General features: G+C 33.2%; 2 protein-coding genes across 3 annotated transcripts; both read left to right on the forward strand.

Moving 5' to 3' along the window:
* Positions 1-190: 190 nt before the first annotated feature.
* On the forward strand, positions 191-8,532 carry LOC105342440 (adenosine receptor A1-like). Its single transcript, XM_011449385.4, has 7 exons — positions 191-703; positions 2,177-2,398; positions 2,752-2,891; positions 4,419-4,627; positions 6,622-7,460; positions 7,642-7,998; positions 8,393-8,532. Exons 1-5 carry the CDS (start codon positions 436-438, stop codon positions 6,872-6,874), a joined length of 1,092 nt encoding a protein of 363 aa, XP_011447687.3. The 5' UTR covers positions 191-435; the 3' UTR covers positions 6,875-7,460; positions 7,642-7,998; positions 8,393-8,532.
* A 1,506-nt stretch (positions 8,533-10,038) lies between these two features.
* Positions 10,039-13,672, forward strand: LOC105342417 (uncharacterized). 2 transcript variants are annotated; one of them, XM_066073763.1, is made up of 5 exons: positions 10,039-10,201; positions 10,500-10,623; positions 11,417-11,563; positions 12,703-12,750; positions 13,502-13,672. In XM_066073763.1, exons 1-4 carry the CDS (start codon positions 10,114-10,116, stop codon positions 12,746-12,748), a joined length of 405 nt encoding a protein of 134 aa, XP_065929835.1. In that variant the 5' UTR covers positions 10,039-10,113; the 3' UTR covers positions 12,749-12,750; positions 13,502-13,672. The 2 variants fall into 2 exon arrangements, with proteins under 2 accessions (XP_065929835.1, XP_065929834.1); XM_066073762.1 differs by lacking the exon at positions 13,502-13,672 and having other exon boundaries at positions 12,703-13,297.
* The last annotated feature ends 169 nt before the right edge of the window (positions 13,673-13,841 follow it).

Genomic DNA, 13,841 nt, shown 5'->3' on the forward strand with positions numbered 1-13,841 from the left:
TCTCGTTAATATAGTCAAGTTCGCTTTAATATCCACTTAATTTCAAAATCATTCCCCGTCAATGAAGAGTCCATTGCCTCTAAGGATATTGAATTAACAAATCAATAATTGGAATTGTTCTAGCAACATCAACTTTAAGATATCGTAATCTAGGTAATGGTATTGGATCATTATTATATGATGACGTTAATACATCCATTCACTTAACCTATTACCTACAGACAATGTCAAATCTCTGGACAACGAGAATGCGATTTAACTAAACTGCCGATTGAGGGTCCATTTGCTTACTAAGCACTATATTTGACGACTATTGTGGTAGAATCCATTATTTACACATAATATTTTTTTCATTTGGCAAAACAGATCTTGAGGAATATTAAACAAACGTTAGAATTATCCAGTTTTTGCAGTGTGTCCTCGGGAGGAGATAAAATGACTTCAAACGCCACAAGTCTTGGATATGAAGTAGAGGATGTAGGATTTTACATTTACTACTTTGGAATAATGGGACTTCTAACCTGTGTGAATATTCCGGGAAATATCCTTGTGATGACGACAATATTACGTCATCGGGATTTACATATCAACAGTAACTATCTATTGGTGAATCAGGCGGCCGCCGACCTTTTATATGGAGTCCTTTATCCCGTCTATAACTTCGCACAGATGACCATAGTCCCTTCAGTTGTAGAAGCCTTTGGTTTGTGGTTTTAACATCTAAATAATCTTGAATACACAGGGGAAGTTAAAAAAAACTAAGCTTGTAAAGGATATCTGTCGAAATTAATGTGGATTAAAGAATAAATTATAATCAAAATACTTTCACCGGTTTAGAATTTTAAACTTACCACAAAAATACGTTTTAAAATTTTTCGGAAAGGTTAATATTTTAAAATTTCTAGCGGGATTTTAACTATTCCAGCTGGATTCGAACTCATGACTTGCAGATTAGTATTGAACCTTCTAATCCACTGCGCTACTGCAGTACTCTGTTAGCTGACAATTTTGGAAAAAAAATATTTTTAAAATTACATTTGATTTGATTTTTTATTTCCTTAAATAGTATGTCACAATATGGAAATGTCCCATACCACCTTGATATTTTTTGTTCAATCATGATAGGTCAAACTTCTATCATTCCTGCATTCATTGTGCCAGTGAAAAATTTGAATAAGATACTGCTGTGGAATGTGTATCTATGTCATATATAACTTTTACGAGTCTTATTTTCTTTGAAATAGTTTTTTGCATTTAAAGAGAGTTGTTCCCCTCTAGTCTAATTTTTAGTCTAAAAATTCTGCATCTTTTATCTCATACTTTTGGTGTATACTACCCGTGTGATAACCCTTTGCTTTATTATACGTGTGATGGTTTATCAAATACCTCGGGTCGTATCATTTTTGATAAAACCGTTATAGCTTCAACGCTTCAGTGACTTGTTTCTGAAGATTTTCCTGTATGTACCACATCACTATCTCTCCTACCAAAAATTGATTTAAGTGGACTTTGTCGAACATTCAAACTTAAAAAATGAGTAAAAAATGTGTATTTATGTAATAAAACTACAAATCACATTATATGCTATCAATCCTGATGAAAACAGACCGCTTTGGTTAATATTCATTATGTGCACCATCTTTTAAATTGTTAATATGAATTTTTTTTATCTTGCTTGTTTTTTTTAAATATAAGAGTCCTTTAAAATTGTAGCTATCATTCTTATGAAGTGCATATAAAAAAATAGTGTAACTGCATGTCACAGAAATTTGTTCGGAAACAATATTTTTTTTATCGAAATATATTTCAAATGCAATTATTTCAGCTCAAAAATTTTAATTATATTCCACCATTGCAATCAACATTAGGCTGAATTCCGCATATAATATTTTAATCGAAATATATCAACCAGTTGTATTAATTAAAAGCCGTTTCCTAAATATCAAAGTTAAGGTAGTTCACTCTCTTTATTGTAACTGACTACACGATGTGCACGTCTTTTCCACTTTTTTGTAGCTGACTACACGATATGCACATCTTTTACACTTTTTTGTAGCTGATTACACGATATGCACATCTTTTCCACATTTTTGTAGCTGACTACACGATATGCACATCATTTACACTTTTTTTGCAGCTGACTACACGGTGTGCACGTCTTTCCTCTCTTTTTTAGCTGACTACACGGTGTGCACGTTTTTTATATCTCAAGTCCTGACGGTTGTCTTCTGCTCGCCCATCAACTTGATGGTGGTCACAGTGGACCGCTTCATCGCCATTGTGTATCCATTACGTTACGAGCAGCATGTGACCGCGAAATCTACACTTATCGCCATAGCCTCGGTTTGGATTTTCAGCGAATTGTACTCCATTAGTGTTCACGTGATCTATCCGCCAAGTAAGAAATGAAAAAATGAAATTAGCAATTTTATCGTCAGTGAAACGAAATAAAAATGTGGACAATGGTTGTCTATTTCGCACGAACCAACAATTGCTATTGACAATTAATATGATTTTATTTATTTCCAACAAACACTTTATAATACATGTAACAACTGTGGTTTTCCTATCATTTGATTATAAATTCCCTTTAAACGGCTTATCGACATGCACATTGTGATTTAAATAAAATTGTCAAAATAGAAATGACAGGTAATGTCATTAATTTACGTGTCCTCACAAAAACTGGGATGGAAATTAATACCCAGGAATAAAAATACGCAGTATATTGCATGAGTTCATTGTTTTTAGGATCCGACTTCAAGATTTGTCGATACGAGGATATGTTCAACGTTCTCCAGACTCTGCTAATGAATCTAGCGACGGGACTGACTCCCCTGGGGGTGATGATATTTCTCTATATACGAATCGTAAAGGTAGTCAGGACACAGGTAAATTATCAGGTGACCTAATGCGCATTAATGTGATGGCTGTTCTCTGTATACGGGCCGTCAATATGGTATGGATTCGGCTACGCTTAAGATGGCTCGATGGTCGTAATCTCCGTAAGAAGAAGAGCTATATATTAAAACATTAAAAGGAAAATTATATGAATTTTTCTTTACTAAATAATAGGAAAACAAATCGTTTCTTAAAATCTAAGATAAAACGATGGCTATTCGTTGACCATCCAGCCTCCTTATTGGCAATTACTTCTCTTAAAGAACAAATGTATACATGTAATTATAAACGTTATCTGAAGAATAAGCATTTTTCATTCTATACTTATTGTATGTGATAGTGTCACAATTTATGTCCATAATTACTTTCCATACATTATGTGCTACGTTTATAATGTTACTAATTTATTGTTAGAGTTGCTTTCCATAGTTTAAAGCTCACTCAGCCGGTTTTACTAGGCGGGTTCTAATCCCATGCATTTAAGAATTCAGTCTGGGCGTAGCAATTGGAGAGAGCGGACGTTTTCTACCAGCTCCCTCATTTCATCCTACATGTAATGTATAAGTATTTCTGACCAGAGTCTAACTATTCTGGATCTCTTTTTGTACCTTAATCTCAAGTCTGTTGAAGAATTGGAAATTTATCTGTAAATTATCACCTAAATAAAAGCTACGTAAACCTATTGAACGTTATTATTTTGGAGCCGCAACGCCACCCGACGACAGATAGTGTACATGTAACTAACCCAAAAAGCCCACAATGGGTTGTTAGTGGTAAGTCCTTACCAGATAAAAACATTTTCGAAAGTTATTGTGTGAAAAATTAATTCAGAATTAACCTTTCAGCACACATGGTCATATTTCGAATTTTTAAGATTATCAAAGAAAATATGATTTGTTTTATTGTTGAGAAAAGATTCGATATCAAAAGTTCAAACCGCACAGGTTTTAACCGTAAATCATTCAAAGCATTATTTTGCATTTTATTAACGACATATGCATGTACTGGTTAAGGTGGCTTGATGGTCAGTAAAAAAAGTATGAATATGTAATTTACTTTTAAAGTTGGGTATTTTACATACTTTTAAATTAAGCTCTTCGTCAAAAGGAGATCAGTACGGTCTTAAAATATAGTCACGACTATCGAGCCTTCATAAATTAATGACCAGTTAGTTTAGTCAGTGACTATGGGTAAGAAAAGTAACGTACTCCAATGCATTATCAAAGATTTCTCAACAAACAAAGGAAGAGTTCAGACAATGTTTATAATGCTAGAAAGAGCAACGTCATTCAATACGGAGGGCTTAAATTAGATATACTTATGATTCCATTGATCTACTATAACAACTAATTAAAGTGTAAATTATGTTAACAGACTCATTTTCTAAATTATTGTTATATGATTTGCACCTCTTTAATTTGCATTCGGTGTATACTATATTAACCTAATAGATATTAATATCTTTTATCACATCAACTGATCAAAACATATCATAAGTACATTTTAAAATTTTTAAGTCTAGAAGTATTGCAGTACAGCTAATTGCCGTGGAAGCTACTTCCAATGACAACGCTAATTCCCGAAAAGTACCGAAGAAAATCAAAGAAAACAAGTCCACAGCGCTGATCAGTCTCCTGCTGTTGTTTTATTTCTGTGCCTGGTGTCCAGTTCTTATATACTTTCTATACGTTATGCTGACAGAGACTAAACCCAGCCCTTACTTTGGGTGAGTGTAAACCAACCTTTTTTGAAAAAAAATTTATTACATGGACTTATTTCCGGCCATTATCGTCGCTATAAAATAACAAGAGGCCAATTGGCCTTAACGGTCACCTGAGTAGCATACATCCCATACACAAACTTGTCACGGAGCTTCATGTATGATCTAATTAATTAGGTTTCATACTGGAGTAGAAAAATTATAAATTTGTAATGACGACCACATTTCAAAAAGAACTGTGAAACCTATAATTTTGGTGAAAAACTAAGATCTGGTCTACAAAATCATGAATTCAGTTTTCCTTTCAGATGTGTGGGATTTAAGAAGATAATTTTTTAACGTTATATGCATTAACATCTATACAACCATTTTGACCCTGTCCTAGAGTCAAAACCCATCCTTGAGGGGACATGAAAATTAAAATTTCAGTAAAGGACTTCCTGGTAAACATAATTATTAGTCAGTTTTTTTAATAGAGATGTGTGAGAATAGAGAAGAAATTTTTTAAACATTATATATAATGCATTAACACTATATTGCCATATTGCGCCCCCCACCCCCTTTCATGTCCTGAACCCCTGACCAAGGGGCCATGAATTTCACAATTTAGGTAAAGGAGATTGTGGATATCATAACCATGTATTCAGTTTTTTGCCCACATGTGTGGCAGTAGAGAAGATTTTTTAAGATTTTTAAAAAACAGTTTTACTATGTGGCCATATTGGCCCCACCCTAGAGCCTGAACACCTAACAAAGGGGTCATGAATTTCACAATTTTAGTAGAGGGCCTCATGGACATCATAATCATGCATTTAGTTTTTAACAAATATATATGGGAGTAGAGAAGAAGATTTTCTCAGATTTAATACATTTTTACTATTTGGCCATATTGGCCCCACCCTAGATCCTGAACCCCTGACCCAGGGGTCATAAATTTCACAATTCAGGTAGAGGGCCTCATAGACATCATAATCATGCATTTAGTTTTTAACAAATATATATGGGAGTAGAGAAGAAGATTTTCTAAGATTTAATACATTTTTTACTATTTGGCCATATTGGCCCCACTCTAGAGTCTGAACCCCTGACCCAGGGGTCATGAATTTCACAATTTTGATAGAGGGCCTCATGGACATCATAATCATGCATTTAGTTTTTAACAAATATATATGGGAGTAGAGAAGAAGATTTTCTCAGATTTGATACATTTTTACTATTTGGCCATATTGGCCCCACCCTAGATCCTGAACCCCTGACCCAGGAGTCATAAATTTCACAATTTAGGCTGAGGGCCTCATAGACATCATAATCATGCATTTAGTTTTTAAAAAATATATATGGTAGTAAAGAAGAAGATTTTCTAAGATTTAATACATTTTTACTATATGGCCATATTGGCCCCACCCTAGAGCCAGAACCCCTGACCCTGGGGCCATAAATTTCACAATTTTGGTAGAGGGCTTCATGGACATCATAACCATGCAACCGGTTTTTCCTCACATGCCTGGGAGTAGAGAAGAAGATTTTTGAAAATTTGGCTTTTTTTTGCATATTTGGCCCCGCCCGTGGCACCCCAAGGGTGGTAGAGCCATGAATTTCACAATTTAGATTCTTCTTACCATAGAGATGCTTCAGACCAAAAATGGTAACGATTGGCCTGGTAGTTTTCAAGAAGAAGTTAAAAATGTAAAATTGTTAACGCACGACGCACAGACGCACGACGACGGACGAAGACCAATTGCAATAGGTCACCTGAGTGACTCAGGTGACCTAACAATTGTAACTGTGTCTTAAGCTAGCTATCCTACCAAAAAATTTTATTTTCTCCTCTCGCAAATTTTGTGCTAATTTATGTTGTCATTAATCATGATAAAATATATTGTTTATAATTGCATAGGAGAAATCATTAAAATTACACCGTTTAGACAATAATCTTATTTCTACAATATCAAAATTTGAAGCGCAATGCTTAACATGTATCATTATTGTTTTATTTGTAGCGCCACCTGTCGGATTTTTGTGTTCACCAATTCCTGTGTGAACGTTTTCGTGTATTCATTGCGGCTTCAAAATTTCCGGAAGTATCTGATGAAAGATATACGTCTGTGCTGCAAAAAATTCTGCGACTATTTACCTGAAAAGAAAAGAAGAAGCTATCGGATTAATCGCTTAGACAGAGGGGACATAAGTACTGATAGAAGTTCCTCGAAACTATCTGGTCGAGCGGACATAAGTATAATCAACATACAATGAGAGAGAGAGAGAGAGAGAGAGAGAGAGAGAGAGAGAGAGAGAGTTGAGATTTTGATAGTATATGATATCGTCATTCTTTGTTGCTTTTAACAAAGTTACATCTATTGTTTATCTATCATTTGTATGAAATATATATTAAAGCTTAAAAAATCCTGCCTAGTAAGTACTATATGATCTAAATTAGACTTAAATCTATGGAAGTCATTAAACTCGGCTGGTTTAATGTGTTATACTGAGTTGTCGCCCGTGAATGTGAGGAAATATGCTTAAATTCAATGAACTTACATTAATTTAAAGATAGTTATTTATTAATATACTTCAGGGGAAATAGCAAAAAACTCCTTAAACATTTTATCTGTGTGAATTATTGATACATGTGTATGGAAGGATATTATCTTCAAAGGAATTTAACGTGGAAGTAAATATCTAAGCCGATTATAGATATCACACATGAAGTCGCGCACCTGTTTGTCTGCCGCCACGGTAGAAGGAATAACGTATGCAGCATGTCAGTCGTTGGTCTGCATCATGATTCTCTGTGTTTTGTTACCTTTTATAGTGGTCTTGATATGCATGGCGGAAAACAGTAAGTTTATCGGTTTTCAATTAAGTTATATTCTTTAAATTCTAAAATGAATCAGAATAATATTTTAATTATATTGCAAATTCATGTTCAATTTAATCTTATTTGGTATTTTCCAATAAAAAACTATAAAATTTAATTGGGATTTTCTTTTTTATTAAATTTAGATATTGTATTTTCTTAGTTCACAAATGCGCGGAATTCTATGATCATGACAACAATATCATTACTAACCTTCACCAGAATGGTTCGAAACCAACAACGGTTAACCAGACCTGCAACTACGAAATAGTCGCACCGCTGGGCCAGCAAGTGGAAATTGTCTTTGATGTTTCCTTTAACTTTCCTGTTAATTGTGTACCAGCGACAAAACCTGTTCACGGGATCTTCATATCTTACACTCATTACGACAATGTGACGTATTATGACGTCATTTGTAATAACAAATCATCGTATTTCGTTCGTTCCGTTGGAAGAAGACTTTATCTGAAGTTCGTCATGAGTGGTGTTTCATTCTCATACAGGGGGAGATATTACTACGGTATGCTTTCGTTAATTTCGAATTAGAAACCCATTAAAACCGTTTTAACTCTACTGGTAAAGAATAAATCGCTTCTTGTTTTGAGAATTTACAATGTATCTTTGCATAACTTTATATACCGCGGGTATTTGGCATCTCATTTTTTAGTGAAGGTTGCGATTACTTTAATATCGATTCTTTTCATCAACTATAATATATCTACTTTCCTGATTTCTTTTAACCTTTGAAAAGTGACAATGTAATGTTATCCTTAAAGAAGTACATTTCATCCGAATATATTGTAACGAACAAATCTTAATATATTCATATACCCTTTTATAGTGTGCTCTTATTTCCGATAAGGAATAACGTTGTTACGCATGTACATATAAACTATCTTTTTTCTGTTTTGCAGTTCAACCTTCTGACTGCATTCACTACTCTTGTTTTAATGGTGGAACGTGCCTCACCACCAATGGGAAGCGGTTCTGCATATGCAAATCTGATTTTTCCGGATTAGCCTGTTCAGAGTGTTCGAATTTTACTTGCTACAATGGCGGCTCCTGTGTTATGTCGATAGACGAAAGACCATCTTGTGTGTGTGACATCCATTTCGGAGGAACCCATTGCGAGAAAAGCACAAATCCGTGTCTAACTAACCCCTGTCTTTTTGGTCGCTGTGATATTATGACGTCAGTAGATACCACAACGGCACAGAGTCCATTTGTGCCGTCATCATATCTGAGCAAGGCAAAACAAAGTACAACATCAATAAATAAAACTAAACTTATAACGGATCATACGTTAAATGATCAAATTAATACCATTTCACAAGAGAGAAGCATAAACGCGTGGAGATGCGCGTGTTATCCGGGGTATACAGGTGTTCAGTGTGAGAACAACATTAATGAGTGTGAATCTAGCCCATGTTTACAAGGGCAAGAGTGCATTGATGGTGTAAACCAATACGAGTGTTCTTGCAATCATTGCGTATTTGGGTTATGCGTGTTGGATGGAACCAGCATAGTGTGTCGATGTTTTCCTGGGTTCATGGGAGATAACTGTTCTCGAAATGTCAACGAGTGCGATTTTAGTCCTTGTATCCATGGAGACTGCGTTGATTTCGTTAACGGTTACGTCTGCTCTTGTCATGAGAACTACACAGGTAGGAATTGCGACGTCTCCATAAGAAGTAGTTTGAATGAGACTATTAAAACCAATACAAGTATCTGCTCTAACCGTTTTTGTAAAGACGGAGAGTGCATGGAACAAGATTCAGTGCCGTATTGTCGATGTTCCACGGGTTTTACTGGAACAAGATGTGATGTTCCACTATCCGTTCTCGTTCCAAATAACATCACATTTGTATCACAGAAACACGAGTGTTTTATGAAGAAAGACCTTGAGAACATCTGCAGTTGTGTATCTTCATTGTGCCAAAGAAGTCTAAATTCGTCAGCATGTGAGGCGGTTATGATACTATCATCACTAAAAACAATATGTACTGTAGATTACAACATTTCTTTGTGTCTTTCGTTTTATGACTCAAACATTGTATTCATATTGCAGAATCTTTGCATTCAGGAACAAAATGGAACAGCTCTTTCGAAGCCCGTTGGAAATGCTACCATTACAACGTTTGCTCCAGAGTACTGGAACACACGGTTGTTGTTCTCATATGTTCTGTTATGCAAACTGACAAATAGTGAGGAACCTATCAGAATTGAGTTGCTTCCGTTTGGATATTCTCGGGGGAATTCTCAATCAGTTTACCTTTACTCGGAGTGTATCGTGAATACGTCAGACACGTTGATAGTTTCTAACTGTTCATTATCAAGCATCACAATACATTTCAATTTTTCAAAATCCCTAATTTATCTGAAGACAATTTCTTTTACGATAAGAGGTGTTGAGACTTATAATTCGTCCAATACTCATCTAGAGACCATAGTCAGTGGTGAGGACTTTAAGCGTACTATGAAGATGTCCATGATATCTAAGATTGTGTCACTTGATAACGACACTTTGTTGTTCAATTCGAGTTATAATGGAGAGGCATTGTACAGCTGTGATAGTCTTTGCGATGAAAGGTACTGCAGGCAAAAATATTGCGAGCCTGAATTGACCAAACATTTGATGGACTACGAACCAAAACTGGAAAAGAAAACCCAATGCCACTGCCCCGACAGTATTAAAACAGAGGGAATATGCAACATTACAAAAGGTGTGAAATACTTTAATTCTACTTGAATATCGTTTTGACATTTTTTGACAAATATTTGCAAAACAAAATTGAAATTGATACTTGGTATTGATGCCATATACGACGGTTCTCCCTGTGACGTAATACATAACAATACTCTTTGTGACGTAATATACAATCATACTTTCTTTGCCGTTTGTAAGCTACAGAGCCAGATATACGTTGTCCATATCCTCTGAATTGGCAGGTATAAACATACATAAGCTTTGATGTATCCTTTACACTGGCCAATCATTAATGCTTATTGCCTTTCATTCAGATATCACAGGATCTGAAGACAAAAGATCTTACTTAGCGTTGTACATCGCCGCAGCTGTTTCTGTGTTTCTTATCGTGCTGATACCTGGCTCCGCCTATTTCTTTGTAAAGCGATCAAAACAAAGGTAAATGTAAACATTATCTTTAAGACTCTCTCTACACTACGCCCTGATATGAGAATAGTTTTGGGAGGTAAGAGTGATCTGCTGTTTAATATACAATATAGAAACTGTTAATTCATAATTTGATATGATTTAATAAAAGTATTCTGAACATAGGATAAGACAAAATTAGACTATATGGAACTTGATTTGAAAGATTTTCTCAACACAATTAAGTAAATATTTTCCTTAATATATTCTCTGTGTTTAAATGGCACGCACACTGCGTTGGCCTAAATTAAGTAAGTATTATTCATTTATACGTTATAATTTTCTCAAAACTAAAGCAATTAAATGTTATTAGTTAATAGAGGGTTCATAAGCAGAAAAAATATGCAAAAAGAGATAATTTTCTTCAAATCAGTATCGTAGACAATAAATTACTGAGTTTAACAGGGGGTATGGGATTGAATATGCTTATGTATTATGATTGATGTTGAATTTCCTTGGGAAAATATAATAAGAAATGGAAAAATGTTACAAGGTTGAGAAGGATATTTTTCTAACACCTAAGCTTGTCTATATACTCTTCATGTGTAAAACTTTGCTGAACTCCTTGAAGCAAATATAATTTAATTCCATTAAAAAAATGCAAATTTTCATAACACGATCTTTTTTATTTTATTTTCTGATATATTAATTTAGTTGACAATTTTAAGTTTTATGATAGTCGTTTATTCAATCTTTATAATATTTACTTGATCCTTGAGTTACTTGAGAAGCCCTGATACATGAACTTCAGTGTACTCTTTTACAGAGGAGAAGCCAAGTTTCCAGATCTTCTAGGTTCATCTTCGAAGGTCTGGCCTTTACACTCACCACATGAATGGCCTAATGAAATAAACAATTCTAATAATTTGGAAACGACAGTGAAAGATGCCATCAGGCCAGCAAATGATAACAGGTTCGTTTTTAAAATTTCTCCTTTGTTTGTATTCTAATAAGAGTAGATTGGTGAATATTCTTAAAACTTACTGGCTTTGAAATCAAAGTTTTTTAAGAAGTTGCAGCTTTAAGACTAATATTACATTTATCTGGCTTAAGTTTTAAAGATAATTGCAACAGAAATAATGTTAAGGTTTAACAAAATCAATCACAGACAACCAATCTGCTCAGGTCTGAGTTGAAAGAATAATTTAGGCAACTGTAAATTATTCTTTTATTGATCATTGACTTAACACTTCAAATATATCTGAATATTGGCTGAGATAATCTTGCAATATGCACTATTATTATGATAAAGATTGTGTTATTTGGTTTTTAAAAAATGTTGATTCAAATTAAGAGTTCATTTAAATAGGTAGTTAATGTCTCATAATTATTTATCTTATACTTTTTTTTATTTTCGAAATAATTGCTTTTTAATCGACGGACATTAAATATGTACTTTAAAAATATCATATTCTTTAAAAATAGTAGATCAGTAGATCATTTGATATCAATAAATATGTTTTAAAAAATCAGTACAGAAAGATTTGAGACAGAACTTTTTCTGTCAACGTATACCATTACGTTATCATTTTAAGGTAAGGAAATGCAACATATATTCCGATATGGAATTAACATATAAGTAAAAAAGGATTTTGGTGAGTATGTAAATGTTTTGATATATCTGTTAACGTTGTTCAATAAACTTTTATTCATCGCATATTTCTTGTAAGTAATAAATGTGTTCCTAAGTTAACCAAAGAACAGTAAATCACAATGCATAGTTATGTCTTTTATATACTGATTTACATTTTTAAAAATGCCCTGACCCTTAAAAATAGTTCTGTTTCGGTTTGTGGATAAAAACATTTTATGTTGCAATTAGTTTAACGTTTGAGAACAAATTGACAAAACTAATAATGCTGTAATATTGTAAAACCCCTTTCAATACATATACTTATTTTTCCTGATTTTTACCTATGTTATCCATATATGTCATCTATATACAGTTTGACTTCAAAAGGCATAACAACACTTTGGACTATCTTAACTGAGCTGCAAGTCAACATAATGCAGTCGTTTTGTAGTTTATTAATAACATCAACTATTTTGCAGGGTTGTAAACTTAGATGGAGTAGAAACCGGCAAAACCGACGTCTAATTGTAAGTTGCCTGATATGAAGACAGAATATAAATGTTTCAGTCTAAATGTGATTTGGCAAAAAGGCATTACATCCCATAAATGAATCCAAATTTAAACGCTAGACACATCTTTACTTTTTTAAACATTATGATTTTTTCAAATTCATGGTGGTTTATTCTTCATACTTTTTAAAATATTCCTTATACACTAGTCAACATTGCAAACAATAACACATTTTAATTTAAAAAAAAACACTGTAAATTTTTCAAATACTTACGGTGGTCCATTTCCCGTACTTTTTTGTGATGTTCCTCATGCACTAGTAAACACTGCAAACAATTACAAAAACAGTCTTTAATCTGAATACATTCATGTAAATCTACAAATAACAATCTAGAAACCTCTAAAACTGACAATTCACGAAAAAGATTTACACAATTTATTTGATCTGACAGGATTGTTTTTACCAATTGATATATCATAATGTAAAATCAACAACTTACGAGAAACGATCTGTTCAAATAAGTCACAATATTTCACCTGTATCGAAATTAGGTAACATGATAATGAAATGTTTATCTTTCTATATATACACTGTATATCTATATCTATATCTATATATATATATATATATATATATGTATATATATATATATATATATATATATATATATATATATATATATATATATATATATATATATATATATATATATATATATATATATATATTGAAGAGCTAATTGTTTTTTATTTTAATTTACTTGATAGAATTTGTTTTGCAACACAGGGAGCAGAAACATTTAACAAGGTCAAGTAATTTGATAATTTGTTTTCGCAAACGACCGAATTCTGGCAGGTTTTCCAATCTTTTTTTGTTCCTTGTAATTATTTTAGGAGTTTTTTTCCTTAACACGCAACTGGTTTTATACGTGTTGATTGTGTAAGAGTAATCTCATTCTTATGATATTATCATGTATAGTATTTTGTCATTGGAGAATTTTATTTTGTCTTATATAATAAATGACATATAAAACCAAAGTTTACATTGTTTCATGAATTGACATGTAAATAATAACAATGCATTGATTTGGTTTTTTCTAAATCTCAC

Source organism: Magallana gigas, chromosome 10 (assembly GCF_963853765.1).
Source record: "Magallana gigas chromosome 10, xbMagGiga1.1, whole genome shotgun sequence".
In the NCBI taxonomy this organism is placed as follows: domain Eukaryota; kingdom Metazoa; phylum Mollusca; class Bivalvia; order Ostreida; family Ostreidae; genus Magallana; species Magallana gigas.